The sequence below is a fragment of the Myxine glutinosa genome, chromosome 7 (genome assembly GCF_964187855.1).
Source record: "Myxine glutinosa chromosome 7, kmMyxGlut1.1, whole genome shotgun sequence".
Classification (NCBI taxonomy): Eukaryota; Metazoa; Chordata; class Myxini; order Myxiniformes; family Myxinidae; genus Myxine; species Myxine glutinosa.
Window position 1 is genome coordinate 21,574,213 of NC_136267.1, and position 22,728 is coordinate 21,596,940.

At 44.1% G+C, this 22,728-nt stretch overlaps 1 protein-coding gene across 10 annotated transcripts in view; it reads right to left on the reverse strand.

The window, feature by feature from the left end:
* Positions 1-22,728, reverse strand: part of LOC137431040 (sickle tail protein homolog) — a 332,796-nt gene that overhangs the window by 78,207 nt on the left and 231,861 nt on the right. For 9 of the 10 annotated variants that reach the window (XM_078781358.1, XM_068121909.2, XM_078781360.1 and 6 more), the window contains exon 3: positions 13,270-13,435. In XM_078781358.1, the coding sequence (XP_078637484.1) occupies positions 13,270-13,435 (166 nt within the window). Of the gene's footprint in view, positions 1-13,269; positions 13,436-17,791; positions 17,919-22,728 lie in introns of those variants that run through there. The other variant, XM_078781355.1, reaches the window with a different exon arrangement.

Genomic DNA, 22,728 nt, shown 5'->3' on the forward strand with positions numbered 1-22,728 from the left:
AACTCTGTAAATCTTAATTTTAAGATTGTTATTGAAAGGTTTAGTGGCAACTTTGGTAAAGGAAATTACTTCGGCCATAAATCTAATTGTGAAAGTACAGTTGATTACATCTTGTTTCTTTTATTATGCCCAGAGTTGTAGATTTTCAAGTTGGTTGTCATAACCCATGTTCGTCTGATGTTCATAGTCCTGTAGGAAGTAACCATCAAAATCTGTACTGGTAGCTCTATTTGTCATCCGTCTCATCAGGCTACTGCTGTCGATCTGAATGATAATTTGTTCAATGTTAATTATTTTATGGATCGTGTTAAATGGTGCCTGAACATGCTGAGGAGTATATCTCCATCATCCTTTTAATGGCAAAAATATTGCATATTCATCAGAGAAGTTTGATAATATACAGTATGATTCACTAGATCATGGTCAGCTTGATGAACTCACAAATCACTTGATTGATACTTATCTGTATCCTGCAAAGCTGCTTGGTTTGATTAAGGATAAACCGACAACAAATATACGAACTAGTAGGCCGAAGAAGCCCCGCGGGACTGAATATTGGTGGTAACAAGCCATTGTTTGACCAAGATTGTCATGCAAAAAAGATCTCAATATCTCAAAATAAAAAATAAACTCAAAAAAGAAAAAAACTTTCATAGCTAGATCTGAAAAACAAACTATGCGAGACACTACAAAAATGTATCTCTGCTAAATCTAAGACGTTTTTCAAAGACCTAAATAAAAATTTGAGAGAAATGAAGCAAAATAATCCGAAATCTTAATGGGAAGTACTGGATAGACTTCAGAGCATACTTGCACAAAGTGAATATTGGCAAGATTTATTTGGATAATTTCGTTGAACATTTAAGAAACTCCTTCAGAAGTCGAATGACAGTGGAATATGATAATGATGAAAATCCTGATCTAAGGAACATTGATCATTCTGTTATTGAATGGATTATTGGTGACTTCTCCGCTGAAGAGTTTTTGTCTTTGATACCAAAACTCAAAAATAACAAGTCAAAAATTAACGAATTTTTCAAAAATTGCCCATTTGCTGTAATTCAACTCACAGTTCGGTTATTTAATTAATTTGGTATTGAACTCAGGAATAGTTCGTTCATAATGACTGTTCCATTAGTATAACAATATCGTTGTATAAAAATAAAGGATATATTGATGATCCAGAAAATAACCGTGACATAACTCACTCTTTTGAGTTTTTTAAGCAATCTGTTTACTGCAGCAACAAATGCTATCAACTGACGTAGAGGGATGTGGTATCTTGGGCGATGAGCAGGTTGGGTTTAGAGAAGCATTTACTACCCCAAACCATATATTTGTTCTCTGCTCCATAGTTGATTTGTATATTATATCTCACAGAAAAAGGTTGTACTGTGCCTTTGTTGCTACAAAAAGCATTTGACTTGGTCAATAGATCTTCTCTATGGCAGAAACATATTTCATCAGGGCTGAATGGAAAGGTTATCAATGTTGTCTATAACTTATACTTGATTGCAAAGTCATGTGTTAAAAAGGTAATTCTCTATCCAACTTCTTTTCGTGTAATGTTGGTGTATGCCAGGGTGAAAACCTATCCCCTCTTCTCTTTGCCATTTATTAAAACGACTTTGAATTGTTTTCTTTATTAATTTATTTAAACTTTGGGGAAAAAAAACTTTTTCTTGTGTATAATATCAATAATTCCCTGAGCGATAGCGATTGAGAAGTTTTTCTCAGGCTGTGTGTATTACTTTATACTGATGACAAAATGTGATGGCGGAATCTCCAGAGGAACTCCAGCATGCGCTAAATGCAGTAAAGGATTATTGTGACCTTTGGCATTTGACTGTTAATATATCCAAAACAAAAGCTGTCATTTTTTCAAGAAAGTCTGAAATTTTCCAAATTTCATTTTTGGAAATGACAAAATTGAAGTTGTGAGTGATTATGTATACCTAGACTGTACTTTTAGCTACAATGATTCTTTTAACAAGGCCATTTCAAAACAAATATCTCAAGCAAAAAGAGCAAACTTTTCCTTGTTACAGAAAGCGTGCAGATTGAATCTTCCTGTTGATGTCCAGTGTGATCTTTTCGAACGAATGGTGATGCCCATTTTATTATGATGGTGTGAGTTGTCTTTTTCGACGTATCTCTTCCCTTGGCATTGTGTGTTGCTCACTAAGCATTGTGCATTGTACGATGGCTGTATAGTCCAATGCGGGACCCACAGCATCTACCTCAAACATCACAGGTGTAGACTGGTCCTTGCGGAGATGGACGTTGGCAGGTTTTCCTTTCTTGCCTCCACTGTCTCTTGATAGCAAGTCTCCCACATTCAAGGTGGTCCAGGCCTTTGCGGAAAATGTTATGCCAAGCTGACCTGTTTGTGGCCTGGTGTTCCCAGGTGACAACTGGAATGGTACAAGACTTGAGTGTAGACATAAGCACGTCCATATAGCGTTTTCTTTGTCCACCACGTGACCGTTTACCAAATTTAAATTGTCCATATAAAAGCGCTCTTGGGATTCTATGGTCTTCCAAAAGCGTGTGAGGTGTCCTGACCACCGAAGCTGGGCTTCCATCAGGAAATACTCAATTTCTTGGATACGCCAATGGTCTAGGATTGAGGTGTTAGGTACCATTTTATAATATGGTTGTGAGGTTTTGGGGTTGTAGTTCGACAAGTTTTGGAGTTGTAGTTCGACAATACCACCCATATTAAAATTTCATCACAAGTTTGTTAAAAAAATATTACACCTCATTAAAACCACTGCTAACTGAATCGCACTTGGGGAAACAGGAAGTTACCCGATATGAGACTTTATTGACGAGACAATGGTAAATTGTTGGTTGTGAATTGTGAGTGGCCCGCAGCACAAGTTTTCTGCCGTTATGTTTAAATTAGCAAAGTGTTGTAGCGGTTACCGCTGGGTATACACAATCGCCTTGCACCTGCCGGGGACGCAACCACGGAGCGATCGCTGTGCCGGGCTCGCCCAGACCGCCCGGAGACGCTCAGTCTCGCCTTTCCCGGGCATGTCCGGACTCGCCTTTCCCGGACTCGCCCAGACCGCCCGGAGACGCTCAGTCTCGCCTTTCCCGGGCATGTCCGGACTCGCCTTTCCCGGGGCTCGCCCGAGCCGCCCGGGCACGCCCGGTCTCGTCTTTCCCGGGCATGTCCAGACTCGCCTTTCCAGGGCTCGCCCAGGACGCCCGGGCATGCCCAGCCTCGCCTTTCCAGGGCTCGCCCAGGACGCCCGGGCACGTCCAGACTCGCCTTTCCAGGGCTCGCCCAGGACGCCCGGTCTCGCCTTTCCCGGGCAAACGCTCCGGCATGACGTGTTTGAGTGTGTATATATATCGCTACCCGATAAACGGGCTAGATAGAGTGTGCTGGGTTCTGTACGAATAAACATGCTTTGAACTCAACCAAATGGCCTCGTTCTCTCGCCGTCCACGACTCCTAAACTGGTGACCTCGTCTACCCCCGAACGGATTCGGGCGCTACAAACGAACACGGCGGTTTCGATCGCGCTGCCGGAGTTTTGGCACCGACGAGCGGCCATGTGGTTCGCGCACCGCGCTCGGCTCCTCCTCTACGACCGGAGGGACGAGCCCGCTCCAGGACCCTCCGGAGGAACGCACTTACGCGATGTGGGTGGCACTGCTGCTCATCTCTTGCGCGCTCTGACGTTCGCGGCACGGCTGCTTCGTTATCTTCGCGCGCACTGCTGTTCGTCACCTTCGCACAACTTCACTCTACAACTACAGCCGCAACTACTTCTCCGACCCTGCATCCTCGGGAGGCACGCGAGGAACCTCGGCAGCCTCCCCCGAGGCCTTGACCAGCCCCTCGGTTGGCTCAACCGCTTTTCGCGTGCACCGACGCCGAGCGCTGCTCGGCCCTTCTCGGCACTGCACCCGTGAACTGCAACCTCGGGAGGCCCGCGAGGAACCTCGGCAGCCTCCCCCGAGGACTTGACCAGCCCCTCGGTCGGCTCACCCCGGTCCTACGTCCCCCCAGCGCTTCGCACAGCGGAGTACGTCGCGGCGAGGCCGCCCCCTGTCCACGGTTCCCCCTGCTCGACCACCCACCACCACACCGGACCCCCCCCCCCCCACGACCCTCCAGGGGTCGCTTCGGCTGGGTCATCAGGACCCCCCTTAAATTGACCCTGCCGGTGCAAGTCGATTCTTGAGGCACGCGTGTAGCGGTTACCGCTGGGTATACACAATCGCCTTGCACCTGCCGGGGACGCAACCACGGAGCGATCGCTGTGCCGGGCTCGCCCAGACCGCCCGGAGACGCTCAGTCTCGCCTTTCCTGGGCATGTCCGGACTCGCCTTTCCCGGGCTTGCCCAGACCGCCCGGAGACGCTCAGTCTCGTCTTTCCCGGGCATGTCCGGACTCGCCTTTCCCGGGCTCGCCCGAGCCGCCCGGGCACGCCTGGTCTCGTCTTTCCCGGGCATGTCCAGACTCGCCTTTCCAGGGCTCGCCCAGGACGCCCAGGCATGCCCAGACTCGCCTTTCCAGGGCTCGCCCAGGATGCCCGGTCTCGCCTTTCCCGGGCAAACGCTCCGGCATGACGTGTTTGAGTGTGTATATATATCGCTACCCGATAAACGGGCTAGATAGAGTGTGCTGGGTTCTGTACGAATAAACATGCTTTGAACTCAACCAAATGGCCTCGTTCTCTCGCCGTCCACGACTCCTAAACTCTCCCCGGGCATGCCCAGACTCGCCTTTCCAGGGCTCGCCCAGGACGCCCTGGCACGCCCAGTCTCGCATTTCATGGGCTCGCCCAGGACGCCCGGGCATGCCCAGCCTCGCCTTTCCAGGGCTCGCCCAGGACGCCCGGGCATGCCCAGCCTCGCCTTTCCAGGGCTCACCCAGGACGCCCGGGCACGTCCAGACTCGCCTTTCCAGGGCTCGCCCAGGACGCCCGGGCACGCCCGGTCTCGCCTTTCCCGGACAAACGCTCCGGCATGACGTGTTTGTGTGTATATATATCGCTGCCCGATAAACGGGTTAGACAGAGTGTGCTGGGTTCTGTACGAATAAACATGCTTTGAACTCAACCAAATGGCCTCGTTCTCTCGCCGTCCACGACTCCTAAAGTGTCTTCATAAAAGTAAAATATTTGAGTCTAAATGGATATCATCTGTGAAAAGTATTGTTGATCACTGTGGCTATTCCAATATATGGTATGATTTCTCTAACTTTGATAAATCATAGTTTAATTACTCTCGCCAGGGAGTAATGCATTCGATCGTGTCCGTGTGTGTGTGTGTGTGTGTGTGTTTGTGAACAAGATATCTGGAAAAGTTCTGAACGGATTTGGATGAAAGTTGGTGGGATGATTGCCCTTGGGATGAGGAAGAATTGGTTAGTTTTTGGTGAAGCTCAGGATATTATTCCGGATCCACGAATTTTTTGAAAGATTTTTTACCATTGGAAGATAGGGCTCTTTTTTTTAAACATTATCTTCTATATATATTCTATATTTAACATTGAGATATGAAAATAGTTTTCATATTTGTTGTAAATGTAGTTTAAACTCGTGGTTATGCGTTGGAGCGGTGTATTTTTTTAGCAGCGTCGTCATCAAGGTTCTTTTTTTTTCTTTCTAATAAAGACATATTCTGTCATTTTAAAACCACCAAAGTGTGTATTCGGTTTCCTCGTTTCATAAAATGTATCGTTTGATACGTATAATGTTTTAAAACTGTTTTTTTATTTGTTTGTTTTTTTAACCTCAGAAGAGATATCAACATTTACCTCAGCGAATGTCAATCGCGGTGTCATTATTTGATGAACTTATAAAGACTTAGGTGAGTTATAAGTGTGACCAGCATGTGCACGGGATTCTTCCCAGAATAATGAGTGGCGGCATTAGCTTGAACGACTTAAAATGAGCGAGTTTTGTTTTGACGTTTGGGCCAGTTTTACATGTTGTATCCCTAAGGAATGAAACGAACGTTTTCCTGGCTTACAATTTTATTTGAAGTCACACATGCCTCAAAATACACTCACCTATATGGAATTGAACGCTGAATCCGAAAATGTAAGTAAAATTGCCTTGTTTTTTTTAAACATTATCTTCTATATATTCTAAATATATATATATCTGTGCAGAAGAGGTAGCAAAGAAAGGCGCAGGAGGTAAATGTTAGGAGGTAAACAAACAAAGAAAGAGGTAGCAAAGGCGCAGGAGACATATAGGTAAATGTTCGGAGAACGCTTGGATTCGGAAGAGGGTCAGAGAGCGGTATTCAGGATTGCAAAGCAGATAGCGAAAGAGAGGTGTGATGTGATGGGGGTGAGTTGCTTGAAGGATGAAGTGGGACAAATCGTTGTCGACCCAGATGGAATTAAAGGAAGATGGAAAAGATATATGGAAATGCTGTTGAATACAGAGAATGAATGGGATGGCAACATAGAGAGTAACCCAGTTTTAGGACCGGCAGAGAAGATAACTGAGAAGGAAGTTGAGGAAGCGATAAAAGCAATGAAGAGTAGAAAAGCGGGAGGGCCGACGGGAGTTGTGGGAGATATGTTTAAGGCAGCAGGAAGTTGGGGTGTGAAGAGAATGACAGAGATCTGTAATCTGGTGGTGAAAGAAGGCCGCATTCCAGTGGATTGGGAACTGAGTACCCTTGTCCCTCTATACAAGGGGAAAGGTGACCCTCTGGAGTGTGGCTCGTGCCGAGCGATAAAGTTATTGGAGCATGGAATGAAGGTATTGGAAAGGGTGTTGGAGAGGAGGATAAGGAAGAAGGTGAAGATCGATGAAATGCAGTTTGGATTTATGCCAGGAAGAGGAACGACAGACGTGCTCTTTATTGTGAGGCAGTTGCAGGAGAAGTACAGGGAGAAGAGGAAGAAGTTGTTTCTTGGGTTTGTTGATCTGGAGAAAGCATTCGATAGAGTTCCACGCGAAGTATTGACATGGGCATTGAGGAAATTAGAAGTGGAGGAATGGTTGATCAGAGTTGTGATGGCAATGTACAAAAGAGCGTGCACAGCTGTAAGGACGAAGGACGGGAACAGTGGTGAGTTTGAGGTGAAGGTGGGAGTGCATCAGGGGTCGGTACTAAGTCCACTACTATTTGTAGCTGTGATGGAGGTGCTGGCTCAGAACGTAAAGGAGGGTTTACTGTGGAAGTTGTTGTGTGCAGATGATCTGGTGTTGATTGCGGAAAGTATGGATGGACTGAAGGAAAAGATGAACAAGTGGAAGGAAAGTATGGAGACAAAAGGTCTGAAGGTGAATATAGGAAAGACAAAGGTGATGGCAAGTGTTAAAGCATGTGGTGAGGTGGAAAGAACTGGGTAGTGGCCATGTGCTGTGTGCAGGAAGGGTGTCGGAGTGAACTCCATTCAATGTACAATGTGCGCTGAGTGGGTTCATCAAAAATGTAGTGGTCTGAGAGGGTCATTAACCAGTGTGGCAGCTACATTCAAATGTAAGGTGTGCACAGAGGGAGCTGCAGATGGAGGAAATGTTGAGTTGGATCTTGGAGACGGCATGAAGCTGGAAGGTGTGAAAACGTTTTGCTATCTCGGAGACCTGCTGAATGGAGAAGGTGGATCAGACTCGGCAACGGTTGCTAGAGTGAGATGTGCATGGAAGAAGTTTCGGGAACTGAATGGCGTACTGATGAGGAGGGGAGTGTCGTTGAAGCTGAAGGGGAAGGTGTATGCTGCATGTGTGAGAAGTGTTATGATTTATGGGAGCGAGACATGGGTCATGAATGTAGAGCAGCAACGAAGGCTGGAAAGGGTGGAAATGCGAATGGTTCGGTGGATGTGCGGAGTGTCGTTGAGAGAGAGGAAGACAAATGATGAATTGCGAAGGATGATGGAATAGAGCCTGTGATGGATGCTGTGAAGAGGAACAGGTTGAGATGGTTTGGTCATGTGTTGAGGAAGGATGAAAGTGACTGGTTGAGAAGAGTGATGGAAATAAATGTAGAAGGAAGTAGAGGACGGGGAAGACCGAGAAAGACTTGGCTAAAGACGGTGGAAGAAGACATGCGGGCAAGGGGGTTAACAAGGGGAGATGCAGAAAATAGGGCAAAATGGAGAAGATTGTCATGGGGACCGCAAGGCTAACCCCCGCTCTTGCAGGGAAAATGGCCTTAAAATGCATGTTGTTGTTGTATATATCTGTGCAGTGTCTGTCTTGTGTTGTCTTGTCTTGTGTTGTCACTGAACTACTCCCTCAAACTTTTGTGAAATCGTACTATTCCAACTTGACCCACGGCGGGAGTATGCGCTCTACTGGGTGGCGTTCTCGTTCTAGCATGAAACGCAAAATTCTTGACTTGAGTGTGCAGATTTGGCCTGATAAAGCCAACAGTAAACCCCTGTGCTCAAATTACAGTTTACGTAAGAACAACTTTTACTTGGAATCTTATTTACTGCAACTTTCTCCAGTCCTCAGAGTTAATATGTATAAATCTCACAGTGGGAACGATAATCTTCCTGTTTCCCATGGTCTCTATTTGAAAGATACTTTTGAACAGTTATGCCCATTATGTGAGACTAATGTTACTAGTGACGAATTTCACTTTATTCCTGTCTGTCCAGCATTCAATGAAACTCTTAAGAAGTTTATGAAACGAGAAATAGAAATGCCCTGAAATTGGTCAAAGAGTTAATAGAATACAAAATAATTAATTAATTAATTAATTCAGTAAGCTTATTTCCAATTACAAACCAAGTTATGAAGTTAATAATTGTTGCCGATGTCGTCTTTCTGATTTGGAAACAACGTAATCTCCGCCCATCAGTTGCGGTTACCTCCCAATCACTCCACTGTACTAACATCTATCGTTGCCTCTCTCTCAGCAATGGATCGAAGCCCTAAATCTCAAATAAGAAGTCAGTACTGTCTCCCTTGGACATATCTCAGGCATTCGACAATCTGGCATCCTGCTCTGCTTGGCATGATCGCTGCCTATGGCATAAAAGGCCGCCATTATTCTTGGCTTTCTGAATTGCTCCATTTATGGAGTCAACACATCGCTATCAATGAAACCTTCTCCTCTCCTCTCCCAGTGTAGGCTGGAGTGCCTCAAGGCAGTGTCTTGGGTCCAGTTTTGTTCCTCGTATATATAAACGACCTCTCCGATTCTCTGGAAAACTCCTCGATCTTCCTTTGTACAGATTACTCTATATTGTATCAACCTGTTGCCCCATCCCACTCACAGGCAGATGCAGCTGTATCACTCTCTGCTGATCTGGAATCGAGTAGATGCTGGTCTGATAAATGGAACATGTCTTTCTGTCCTGGAAATCTCACAATCTCACCCTGTCGCTCCGGAAGGATTGTCAAACCAACCCACCTTTTTCCATTGGCAGTCACTGGAAAATGTTCAGCATCTTGAACTTCTAAGCATCATCCTCAGCCATGAGCAATGCTGGGTCAACCATATACTCAAGATGATTTTGAAATCCAGCCTCAGGGTGGGCATCGGTCCTCCATCCTTTCAAGTCGTTCCATGGAAAATCTGAACAAGCTACTGCCTACAATGGCTGTTGTCCATAGCTTAATGGATTACTGTTTTCCACTATGGTTTGTAGCCTGGTGTTGGCTTAATGGTTAGGGTGCTGGCTTGGGATCCTAGGATCCTGAGTTCTAAATCCTGGTTGGTTGTTGAATTAACACCAGCGTGGCTGACTCAGCCTGTCATCCTTCTGAGGTTGGCAAATTGAGTACCAGCTCACTGGTAATGAGCACTGCATCAGCAGCACAACCCTGCTTCCAGAGAAATGATGCAACCAGCAGAAACAGGCTGCATACGAAACAACAACTATGGTTTGGAACAACAGCATCACACATGTCTCTCCTGTAATCTGCAGAATCTCAGGTTCTCACTGTTATTGGTACCTTCCATTATCAAGCCAAAGACCAGGGTCTATTGCTCTCACATCACAGGAATGTCAATGGCCTCGCTGTTTTTAACTGCCTCTCCTTTGGTTGAGCTCCCTCTGCTCTCTCGGGGGTCCAACTCCTCCCAGCTCCAGGATGCATGTGTTCTTCCATTAACCTACTTCTTGATAAACTCCAAACATCTATACTTTGTGCCCACCTCTGCTCCCCTTTGTGAAACTGCCGTCCGGAAGATGCTCGACACAATATTCTCTCCAAGGTTTCCAGCAAGCCGTACATTAACATCTCAAGTTGCCACCTATTATCTACCTTCATAAACTCTGTCTAACCCAAACCTCTTATTTACATGTTGCCTTGTTTCATTCATTCTTCTCTCTGCTCTATTCCTTGATTTTCTCCAACTATGGTCCCACTGCCAATTTTTATGGCCTAGCTGTAGGGAAATGCAGTCTGGAACAGTGTATGTCTGTCCGTCCGGTGTATGTATGTATATATGTCCCTCACAAACGTCCACCAATCAGAGCTGAAGATCTGCTCACATGACAGGAGGACAGCAGATCCTCCACTCAGCAGATCCAAGCACGGCTACACCGTTGTTAGACTATCTGTCTGGTTTACCTTTCTACCCTCTTTCACTTCACTCTTCCATGAGTCTAGATTTTGTAATAAAAGAAACAAAACAATGAGGGAAAGTGCGTAAGAGAGATTGGTGTTCAAATTTCATGTTGTCATAAATGGTTTTTTTATTGGCTTAGCAGTGTTGCCTGGTGTTGGCTTAGCGGTTAGGGTGCCGGCTTGGGATCCTAGGATCCTGGGTTTGAATCCCGGTCGATCGCTGAATTAACACCAGGGGGGTTGACTCGGCCTGTCATCCTTCTGAGGTCGGCAAATTGAGTACCAGTTCACTGGTAATTCCCTGTGTGTCGCAAGAGGCGACTAACAGCGTTGGCGGCAGAAAGGGCATCCGGCCATAACACATCGCTTCAAAAAGGGGACAACGGTGCCCAAAAAAAGGCCAACCCCCGCTCTGCGGGGAAAAATGGCCTCTAAAGGTGGTTCATAAATGGTTTTTTATGGGATATTGCCCGTCACAAAGCCAGAAGGTGGGGGCTACACAAAGAAAAGAAAATGCAGAACAACCACTCCTTGGATTGAAACAAGACAAATGTAAAAAGTTGTCTCTTCACAGAACAAAAAGGGCTGGGAGGGGTTACCTCGACTACTTCGAGACAACAGTGCCTCTACCCCCATTTACAAAAATATAATAAAAAATAGAACAACATATATGGGAAATGGTTCTGATGTTAACCACAGTTTATTTGAAAGATAATAAATGGCAAGAGAGCAATCGTCTTACTAGTTATGTAGAATGAATGAATGAATGAATGAATGATCGTTTTAAGGCCATTTTTCCTCGCTAGAGCAAGGGTTAACCTTGCGGGCCCCATGACAATCATGGTTCCCTGTTTGAGGCAATGTTTTTATGGCCGGATGCCCTTCCTGACGCCAACCCTTAGTCACCTCTTACGATGCGCAGGGATACGGTGTACCTATTCTAACCCGGGGTACACACCGGGAACTAATTATGTAGCTCGGCCAAAAATCCATAGGGATCAAAGGAGCAGCAGCGAGGATTCTACGCTAAATGACCTGTGACCTTTCTGGAATCATTACCTGTTCACGATGTTTATGAAGTTAGTAACTGTGCAATCTTCTTAGTTGATAGTAGGTAGTGCAGCTTTGTAGTTGCTCATTCAACCCCGATGTTGGTACTTCAGCTTTGCGATAAAACTGACAAGGCAAACCTCTTTTGCATACAATCGCAGTTGAAAATCAGCCACAATGAGGGTTATTTGATGCACCTGCCACCATAGGTGAGAGACAATCATGCGGAATCTAATTCAAGAGGAGAGGTAGGTGTGAGTGCGACTGGTCGCCCAAGGTTATTCCCAGCCTTTGGTTGGCAAACAGACCAAAATGAAAAGGCAAGATGACATGACAACCGCCCACATTGCTTGAGCCACCTCATCGCCGAAAACCTGATTTTCCGCTCCGCACCAGCCTCATACTGGCATTCTGTAGTGTTGAATAACAATACAAACTGTAGTTTCATCAGCAATGAGGCATTTGTGCTTCTGAACGCACAAAATGAATTCCTTTCTTTGTGTGAAATTCTCTCTTTTTTGATTCTACATGTTGGTGTTTGCAGGTTGATGCGATTAAAAAATTGATGCATTTGCAAAAAGACAGATTGAAATAGAAAGACAGAAGAATAAACAAGAAGACGTCATGCGGCGCACGACACCTGCAAAATCCGCCCCCACCCCCAAGAAAAAAAATTCCATTGATACAGCAAATTGTCCATTTCATCAAGATTAAAATTGACAATCTTGATCAAAGCTCGGGTCAAAAGGAAGAAAAGTGACGATTTTTCAGATGAAAAATGATGATTTGGGAAGGTTGACCTTGAGTTGACCTTTGACCTTTTGACCTAAAAAAAAGAGTTACTTTTCCTATTTAGTGACTCAATGTGCAAATGCTGTTCAATTTTCAAGTCAATGGGATGAAAATTGAGGATTTTAAAAACTTGGCCCTTGTTGACCTCAAAAATAGTTGGTGGTTGAATTCAGTGACCATATATGTAAATCCTCTTAGAATTTGAAGTCAATCAAATGAAAATTGAGGATTTTAGAAATTTGGCCTATGTTGACCTTTTGGCCTATGTTGACCTCAAATATACATGGTGGTTGACTTCAGTGACCATATATGCAAGTCCTCTTCAAATTTCAAGTCAATCGGATGAAAATTGAGGATTTTAGAAATTTGGCAAAGTTGGTGACAATTGGCCTATGTTGACCTTTTGACCCCAAAAACAATAGGCTTCTCAATTGGGACGACCTATACAACTTGGTGAAGTTTCGTGACGATCGGTTTAGAATTGTGACCTGTAGGCCGGTGACAAACAAACAGACAGAGAGACAGAACCACAAACGCAACCGACCAATATACTTGAAAAATCTTCGATTTTGCAAGTAAAAAATTAGAAAAATATCTTTTTGTAATTTACTGATTAAAAAAAGATTCTTGCAAAAGAAAATTTTGAAAAACAAGAATTGAAGTTCACATTGAATATTTTTTAAAAAGGAATGAAAAGAGGAATGAATATTTTTGAAAAAGGAATGAAACCCCCCCACCGCAAAAAAAAAAATAATAAAATAAGTTACCATTGATTATATCGTCACATAATGATAAGCATCCTTTCAAAATGCAGATAAAAAGTGAGATAAATATCTAAAAAACAAGCAGACAGAAACGAGGAAGAGGTCATGAATGCCACGACGAGGGGTGCGACATTTTCCAAACTCACCGAGGGGCCTCTCTCTGCTCTTATTCGGTGAGCGCACAATGGGCAGTGAGGGGCGCTGCCGGTTGGCCCTGTTGACAGCCCGCTGCATCTCGCTGTCCGCTGCCCCAATGGCCCGGGCATCCCCAGAATGCCATGCTTCCTCCGGTGAGATGGCATGCATCCCTCCCTATGCAGCAGACATGACAGTTTCACCTTAGAAAAACATTCCTGTGACGATTCATGTGTGTTGCTTATTTGCATCAACAAATGACTAATCAAATACCAAAGGACCAGATGCAACCTCAACATACATCTAAGTGCATATTATTTAATTATCAGGAATGTATTAATGTAAGACAGTTTTATTTTGTTGCATCATTCAAGGTGGTGAACTTGTTCAATTGGATATCCTGATACCAATCACCCATTGGTTAAAAATTGATATGACGTGTTGCAGTGGTTACCTTACTCACATGTCGCAGTTAACTTATTCACTTGTCGCGGTTAACTTATCCGCATGTGACGGTTACCATTACGATGGGTTTGGTCTAACCCACGCACACGGGCTTTTGGTTGTGTCGTCGTGACGCACGCGCGGCTGTTGGAGCCACGCCCTCCGAAGAGGGTTCTTGGTTTTATATAAGCCGTTACGACTTCCGTTCGCGAGCAGTTGCTGGAGATTTCTGTACAATAAACAACCTTTTGTACCCAACGAAATGGCCTCTTCTTATCGTCTTCGGCAACCGCTAAACTGGTGACCCCGTTGCCCCCGAACGTATTCGGGAGCCACATGAACACGGCAGGATTGCGACCGCATTTTCTTCCACAAGACCTAAATTCGAACTGCCGGAGTTTTAGCAACGACGAGCGGCCATGTGGTTCGAAGGAACGCCGTTACGTGGCGTTGGTGATTTTAGAACGACTCCTCTACGACTCCTCTACGAAGAGGGTCCTCCTCTACGACTAGGGGGGCGAACCAGCTCCGGGACCCTCCGAAGGAACGCCGTTACGGGGCGTTGGCGGCACGGCTACTTCGTCGCCTTCGCGCACACAGGCCAAGTACTGCTGCTCGTCGCCTCTGCGCACACAGGCCGGGCACGGCTACTTCGTCGCCTTCGCGCACACAGGCCAAGCACCGCTGCTCGTCGGTTCCGCGCACACAGGCCGAGTACTGCTGCTCGCCACTCCTACTACTGCTCCTACGGCGGATCCCGAGGCTGATGCTCCTGCAACTACAGCTACTACCGCTGCTCATCTCTTGCGCACGCACGGCTGCTTCGTTACCTTCGCGCGCACCGCTGCTCGCCACTCCCGCAATTCCTACTGCTGCAACTACAACGGCTACCGCTGCTCAGCACCCGCGGCCCGGCTCTGTTCCACCCGCGGCCCGGCTCTGTTCCACCCGCGGCCCGGCTCTGTTCCACCCGCGGCCCGGCTCTGTTCCACCCACGGCCCGGCTCTGTTCCACCCACGGCCCGGCTCTGTTCCACCCACGGCCCGGCTCTGTTCCACCCGCGGCCCGGCTCTGTTCCACCCGCGGCCCGGCTCTGTTCCACCCGCGAACTATGTACACGCCCATGGCGTGCCTTCTGGGGGGGCGCATGTAGTGGTTACCTTACTCACATGTCGCGGTTACCTTATTCACTTGTCGCGGTTAACTTATCCGCATGTGACGGTTACCAATACGATGGGTTTGGTTTAACCCACGCACACGGGCTTTTGGTTGTGTCGTCGTGACGCACGCGCGGCTGTTGGAGCCACGCCCTCCGAAGAGGGTTCTTGGTTTTATATAAGCCGTTACGACTTCCGTTCGTGAGCAGTTGCTGGAGATTTCTGTACAATAAACAACCTTTTGTACCCAACGAAATGGCCTCTTCTTATCGTCTTTGGCAACCGCTAAACTTGGATATCCTGATACCAATCACCCATTGGTTAAAAATTGATATGACATGTAATGTATACAGAGGAAGTCCCAGTCTCTTTAATATTATCTGTTTCTAGATTTCCCTAATAGTCAGTCATGTTTTCGTTATTTCCACAAAATGATGGAATTTTGACCTGTCTGTTTCACTGTATGGTTTTCTGTTTTAAAAAAAACAACAACAAAAGAACAAGCCCCTTACGTGACGTTAATTTTGTATCCAGTTCCTGTCCACTTTTCTCTCCAAATCTTTCACACTCCCATCCTTTCTCTTATCTCACACAAACAAAAGTACCCAACCCCATTGACGAAAAAAGTTCAAGTTAATCCACCAATTTGTAAAAAAAATATTTAATGGACCTTAAAACAGTTAATTGTGTTACATTCTTGGTTTCACTCAGAGCCAGAGCCCTGATTTACTTATCCCAACCATCACGAAATGGTGGTGCAATATCTGGTGGTGGTGGTTCAATTTGTTTCAAAAGAGGGCCAAATATCCTGCTTGCAAAATAAAATTTGGCATCAGCATTATTCACGTCTGTTCTCCTGTCAATTCAAAAGTGAATGTTGGGCTTTTAAAACGCAGCGCGACACACGGCCACCGTAAACGTGAGATAGACAAACTCACAGAAATACACAACACAGGACACGAAAGAATAAAGGAACAATAGAAAGAGAGAGAGAAACACCAACAGGTTTGAAGGACAAAATAGAGGGACAATGCCCAGATAAAGGGATGTGGGGAAAGAATGAGGGGTAGCGGAGGAAGCACAGGGTAGACAAGATGGAAACAGAAGCAAACCTAGTTGGTTGGAAATAGGCGGGCTTTAGGGTGGAATTTAATGGGGGTAGAAAATATTTTGGTTTTGGATGGGGGATAATCTAAGATGGTGGTCAAGACCTGGAGGAAGACAAGGAGGGTATAATGAGATTGAAAATAATGTGGAAGTTGGTTCCACAGGCAGGGAAAAGGAAAAAAAAAGGAAAAAACAAAAAGAATGAGTGGAGATGAGCAGTGATCCTGGATTTAGGGAGGTTCACCAAAAGGGGGTTGATGGTCCATGTGAGCCCTGCAGAAACCTGGGGGGAACAAATCCCGGAAAAAGCAGAGGGTGCAAGATCAGAAAGGAAGCAGAAGACAGAGAGACCACTGATCTGTCTGCAATGGAAAAGTGATAGGCCCATAGAATCAGCTTCAGAGTGGGATATTCCAATAATCTTAATATCAGTCAGTCAGTCAGTGAGTCCGTGGTTAGAAAGAGCTATACATATATATAAGAAAAGGAAAAGGGAGAGAGGAGGGGGAAGAGAAGGGAGGGAGGGAAAGAAACGGTGAGGAGAAGGGAAGGGAGGGGGAAGGGAAGGGAGGGGAGTGGGAGAGAGATAAATGATGGAGTAGAGAAGAAAGGAGGGTGGAGGAGGAAAGGGGGAGACAGGATGGAGGGGTGGGGGAGCGAGGAGAAGAAGGAGGAGCAGAGAGAGAAGGGAAGGAGGATGAAGCGAGGGAGCGAAGAAGCGGGGGGTGGGAGGCGGGGAGGGGTAGTGACTATATCGCACAAAAATGTTCGTCAATGAAAAAATGGGTGTGTGAAAACAAAAAGGCAGCTCAATCTACTGTAACGCCATGGCTAGCAAAAGCAGCCTGAATGGTGTTCACCACGTGGTGGTTCACCTCTTTAATCATATTCAAAAAGGGTGTTATAACACACCCAAACTTCCCCGGCCTTGTGAGTAAAAAAACAAAAAGGGAGCTCTGTCTACTCTAACGCCATGGCTTGCAAAAGCAGCCTGAATAGCGTTCACCAATCATTAGATATGGTAAATTTTGTCAGATTTCACTCGAAATTTGGACATTATTTAGTTTACAGCATCGAATCCTCATATCCAAATCCAGATTTTGATGATATGCTTCAATTATGTAATGATGATCGTGTTTCCAAGGCAAGACACGTTTGAGTAGGCCGAAACAAAATGGTGGCTTAAGAACCCAGCGAGGTGCAGTGGGCTGACCAAGATGGTGGGCCGCCAGATTGGTAAGCCACCACATCGGGTTTTTTTTCTTATGAGCACCTCGTTAATCATCTTTAAAAAGGGTGTAAAACATACCCAAACACCCAGTTTTCATCCTTGCAATCTGTTGGAGGTCCAGGTGTATGCATGCAAAGTTTGGGGCCGCTAGGTTTCATGATTTTGGAGTTATGGAGGAGACAGACGGACGGACGCTGCCTTTTAATTTATTTATTATAGACACACACACACACACACACACACACACACACACACACACACACACACACACACACACACACACACACACACACACACACGAGTTGATATTTTTATTTTTAATGTTGAAAAAAAACTATACTTTGTATGGTTGACAACAGTAGCATGTCATGTCAGGCAGAAACAATGATCAATATCTCTCTTTATCCATTTTACAAAGACAATTAAAAAAACGATGTATTGCATTGAGAGAGAGAGAGAGAGAGAGATTTACATTGAGATTGAGATTTGCATTGAGAGAGAGAGAGCCTAGTTTGTCCATCATGTCTGTAATGTAGTCACATCTAATTTAGTTAATGTATTCCCATCTATATCATATTTCAATTGAAATACAACCTGTTTTATTTAGTTTACAAAGCTTGGTGGTGGCGTAACGGTTAAGATGGCCGGCTTAAAATCTCAGGGTCCTGAGTTTGAGCCCCTGTCGTGCCATTGAACCAACGCCAGGTGTGTTGTTGACTCAACCTGTCATCCTTCCGAGGTCTGCAAAATGAAGACCAGATTAATGGGAACAGGGGGCACTGCATCAGCAACACAGCTGCACTTACAGAAAAATGATGCAACCAGCAGCCACCGGAAGCATACGAAACAACAACATTTAGTTTACTTACAGATCCCATCATTAAATTATATTGGTAGGGATTACATTGGCATTACATTGGGTGAATGTCTATTCTTGCTAAGCACAATATGATGGTTTACGTCATCATCATTATTTAACGTCATTCATTCATTCACAAATCCTCATTTTTAAAGACAGGATAACCAAATCCATTTTCACTCCCAAAGGAAGCCTGTTTAACGATGTAGTGCCATCTACTGGCATCCCATGGGAATGGCAGTTTTGTGTGTGGTTCAAATATGTCGAGAATCCAACCAAGAATCGGAGAGCTCAAAGGTGAGTGTACCTCCAACTGAGCTACCTGTTACCTTTGCTCCTTTGATATTTTGAAAGCTGAAACGAATCAGCTTACATTGTCCTTTTTTTACCAACTGCTGCTCAACTTCAAAATGAACACAAAAGACCATGCCTAAAGTGTTTACTTCCAATTTGTAAAGGAGGAATTGTTTCTCCTGTTGAAACTTGAGGCTTCCATTGACAGGTGTCGGAGACAGAGCAGGTTAACGAGCACAGGTGCAGCCATCATTAGAGGTCAACCTGCATAGCCTGGTATCTGCATAGACTCTCCCATATTCCCTGCTTTTGTAAATCACACCATAGGTGCTTTTAATACATACATCCTGCTCTCTTGTTGCAAACATTTCACGCAGTATGTTAATCGGTCAAGGTATTGGTTTACCTGCATCACCCAATGTGGACGGAGGTTATGTTTTCACCCCTCTATGACTGTGAGCAGGATATCTAAAAAAGTTCTGGATGAATTCGGACGAAACTTGGTGGAGAGTTTGGATATTTGCCAAGGACGAATTGATTTGATTTTCGTGAAAATTCGGATGCGGATTCGATATTTTAAAAATTACCTGCACCATCAAAGGTGGACGTACGTTAAATGTACACCCCTATATGTCTGTGAGTAGGGTATCTCAAAAGGTTCTTGATGTATTTGGACGAAACTTGGTGGAGAGGTTTGGTGATGGACAACGACGAAATTATTAGATTTTGGTTCAGGTCCGAATCCAGATCCGGCCTATCAGTGGGATACAAAACACAAACTGTTCACCAGGCGGAGGTATTATATGCACCCCACCGAATGCCGTTCTAGTTCTTGTTTTAATTTGAATAAAACCAGTTTACTTATTTTCAGTCGATAGTCATTCTTGGTTCTTAAATGGTTCTCCAATGCCACATTTGTTGCACCAGAAACGGTTCCCGTCCTATGGGCGGGGCTTCTATTGGGAGGCCCAAATGAAAAGGTAAAATATCAGAAATTGAAGGTTTTTATATTTTTAACGATTCATATAAACATCAGTTGAATCATATCACACGCAAATCATCAAAATATAAACAGTATTTGTAGAATTTCAATAAAAGCCACATCACTGTTCATATCGGTAAATATTATTCCATCGTGTTTGGAAAAACTGGAAAATTGGAAATTGGAAAAACAATATAGCCTATTTTACTCCAGGGCGTCCCAGGATTACCCACCCAAAATTTCGTTGCGATCGGTTCAGCCGTTTTTGCGGTACCTGGGAACAGACAGACAGACATTTGGTGAATTACAGTAAGATAAACGATTGTTGTTAATCAATACTAGGGCATGCCCGTACAAAATTATATCCCCCCCCTCTATTTACATGAAATGGTTTGGTCCATTCGCAAAGCCAAAGCGGACGGCTTGCGAGTACGGTGACAATCCCCCCCCCCCTCTATTTACATGAAATGGTTTGGTCCAAAGCGAACGGCTTGCGGAGTTTGGTAAAGAAATCGCCATAGCTCGGTAACTACTTGTCCGATTAATTTAAAACCTTGAAAAGGCACATCCTCGGGTCCCCAGCAATATACCTGGCAAGTTGCAAGTATATCGGACCGGTAGTTGTCGAGAAACAGCGGTCGCATACACACACACACACACACACACACACACACACACACACACACACACACACACACACACACACACACACACACACACACACACACACACACACACACACACACACACACACACACACACACACATTACTGGAATTATAGATAGATGAAATCCATCTCATAATTTTTTGTTGCTCCAAAATATTGACTTATCCGTATATAATTTCTTGCTTCCATCTTCTTCTTTTCTATTTTGTTGATAAAAGATTAAAAGATTATTTTGTTGGATTAGGATTTAGAAATCCGTCTACTTGGTTGCATATTTCTTCCACTTATCCACCATAACTGGTCATTGTGGCACAGGCGTCAATGATCTTCAGAGGACAATTTTTCATCAATTAAAAAACCAGTTTCGCAGTTCGATCAGACACACCTTTAAAAAGGTATACCTTTGTGACCACATATTTCCAGCCAACTCAGGTTTCATCAGGAATCAAACTCCACTCGTGTTTCTTCCTCTTTGCCCCTTGTTCAGATTGGAGAGTTGTTGTCGTTTCTTATGCAGCCTGTGGTTGCTGGTTGCATCATTTATCTCGAAGCGCATTTGTGCCGCTGATGCAGTGCCCCAATTACCAGTGAACTGGTACTCATTTTGCCGAACTCGGAGGGTGAACAGACTGAGTAAACCTCCCTGGTGTAAATTCAACGATCGACTGGGATTACGAACTGCAGGATCCGAGGACCCAAAGCCAGCACCCTAACCGCTAAGCCAACACCAGTCTGATTGGAGAGTATGCAACTGTTTTGAAATTATATAAAATTTTGCCCCTTTTGTTTATTTCACCAAGTTCAATTGCATCTCCATTAATCTTTTAGAGTTCTCCTTCCAATGCCGTCAGACGTTCTTTGATAAAAGACTGCATCCGTTACAAGTAAATAGGCTCAATGTCTAATAGGAGACTAATCAAACCCAAAGATTCTCCACATTCTCCATTCTCTCCTTATCCTGACTGCTAGTGGACAGTAATTTGAGGGCTTCTGGAGATTGAGGATAATTTTTCAGGCTGGAACACGTCATTTGAGGCCGCACTTGTGTATGCAGGTTTGACGAGTGAGCTCTCTTAGTCTGGTTCCTACTAAAGTAAGATGGAGTTCCAATGCTGTCCTCTGAAATGGCAGCTCTGAAAAAATCAAATGAAGAAACAATGAAAAAATTAATCCCTAGTTCAATTTTCTTCTTGGGATCACTAAGTCGTCAGATTGGAATGCCAAACATGAGAAACTCCAAGGATATGATACAACAAACCAGGTTATGATGACGGGTTGTCATCCCTTTGGATGACAGGTTGTCATTGAAATAAAGTTTTGATATTGAAATAAAGTTTTGATATTGAAATAAATGTATCAAATAATATATGTTATACAAGATTGAATGTTCAACAAATTGGATTTTATAGATAACGGGAACCGCCTATTTGCTAATCTTTTTCATAATTTGTAATATTTAAGTAAAATATATTTAAAAAATTATTGTTTTGCACTTTGAACATTTGTTTGCACTTTTAAAATTCATGCTCAAGATCAACATTTATTTAATACTGTTTTGCCTCTTCATCAAGTTGAATTAAAATAAGATTGCATTTTAAACTACATTGTTCTCTTCCAAAACAGCGTATGTATGCGAGGTACAGTCTCATTAAAGAAAATAGCATTTCAGACATATTTTGCTGAAATACGAGCAAAACTGGTTGATGTCAAATTAATGTACAGTATATATTTTTAATTTCTTTATTTTATTTTCATTTAAGTTACACCAAGTTTCGTCCGTCCATAACTTTTTGAGAAATCCTGCCCACAAACAAAGAAACAAACAAGAAAGATGTTATGCATAGCATGATACTTACAAAATCCAAATAAACAATATGCTTCTACTTCTACAAAAGGCACCCCTTATGAATGGAAGAGGAGGAGAAGAACTTCTAGGTTTTGATATTGGTGAACTCATTCTGTAACACAACATGCAATTTCTGTTCAACCCAGCAGAGTACCTACACTCCAGGTTGGTGGAGATTTCATATTACTTGCTGAAAAAGGTATAATCTGTGTATTGCAAGAAGACTCTATAGATGTTTGTATGATGTGCCTCAAAAGGGATCTAACGCGTCTACAGGTCTAAAGGTCTAAAATGTCTAAAGGTCAAGGGGTCTAAGTGGTGTAAAAGTGTTCAGGAGTCGAGGGGGTTTGACGGGTCTTAAAATATCTAAAAGGGTCTAAATAGGGTCAATGGGTCTCAATGGTCAAGGGATCCAAAGGGTGTAAAGGTCAAAAGGGACTAAAAGGTCCAAGTGGTATTTAAGTGGTCTAAATGGTATGTTCCAATATTCCATAATTAATAGATGTAATTAATCGACGTAGTCAAGATCCATTGATAAGTAATTAATATATGTAGGCTACTCAAGGTCCAACTCACGTTCAAACAGTACGTAATTAATAGACATAGTCATGTGGGTCGACTAAGGTCGACAAAACAGTCTAAGCCAGAAGCGGTGAAAAATACCTATAAGGTATTAGGGGTCTAAATATTCTAACAGGGTCTATAGAGTCTACAGGGTCTTAGGTGTCTTAAGGGTCTTAGAGTTCAAGGAGGTTTTAGGGGTATTGTGCGTATTAAGCATCTATACTCTATAGTGTCTTAAGGGTTCTATTGGGTGATATGGGGTATTAGGGGTCTATGGGTTATAACTCGGTCTACAGGGTCTACAAGGTCTTAGGCATC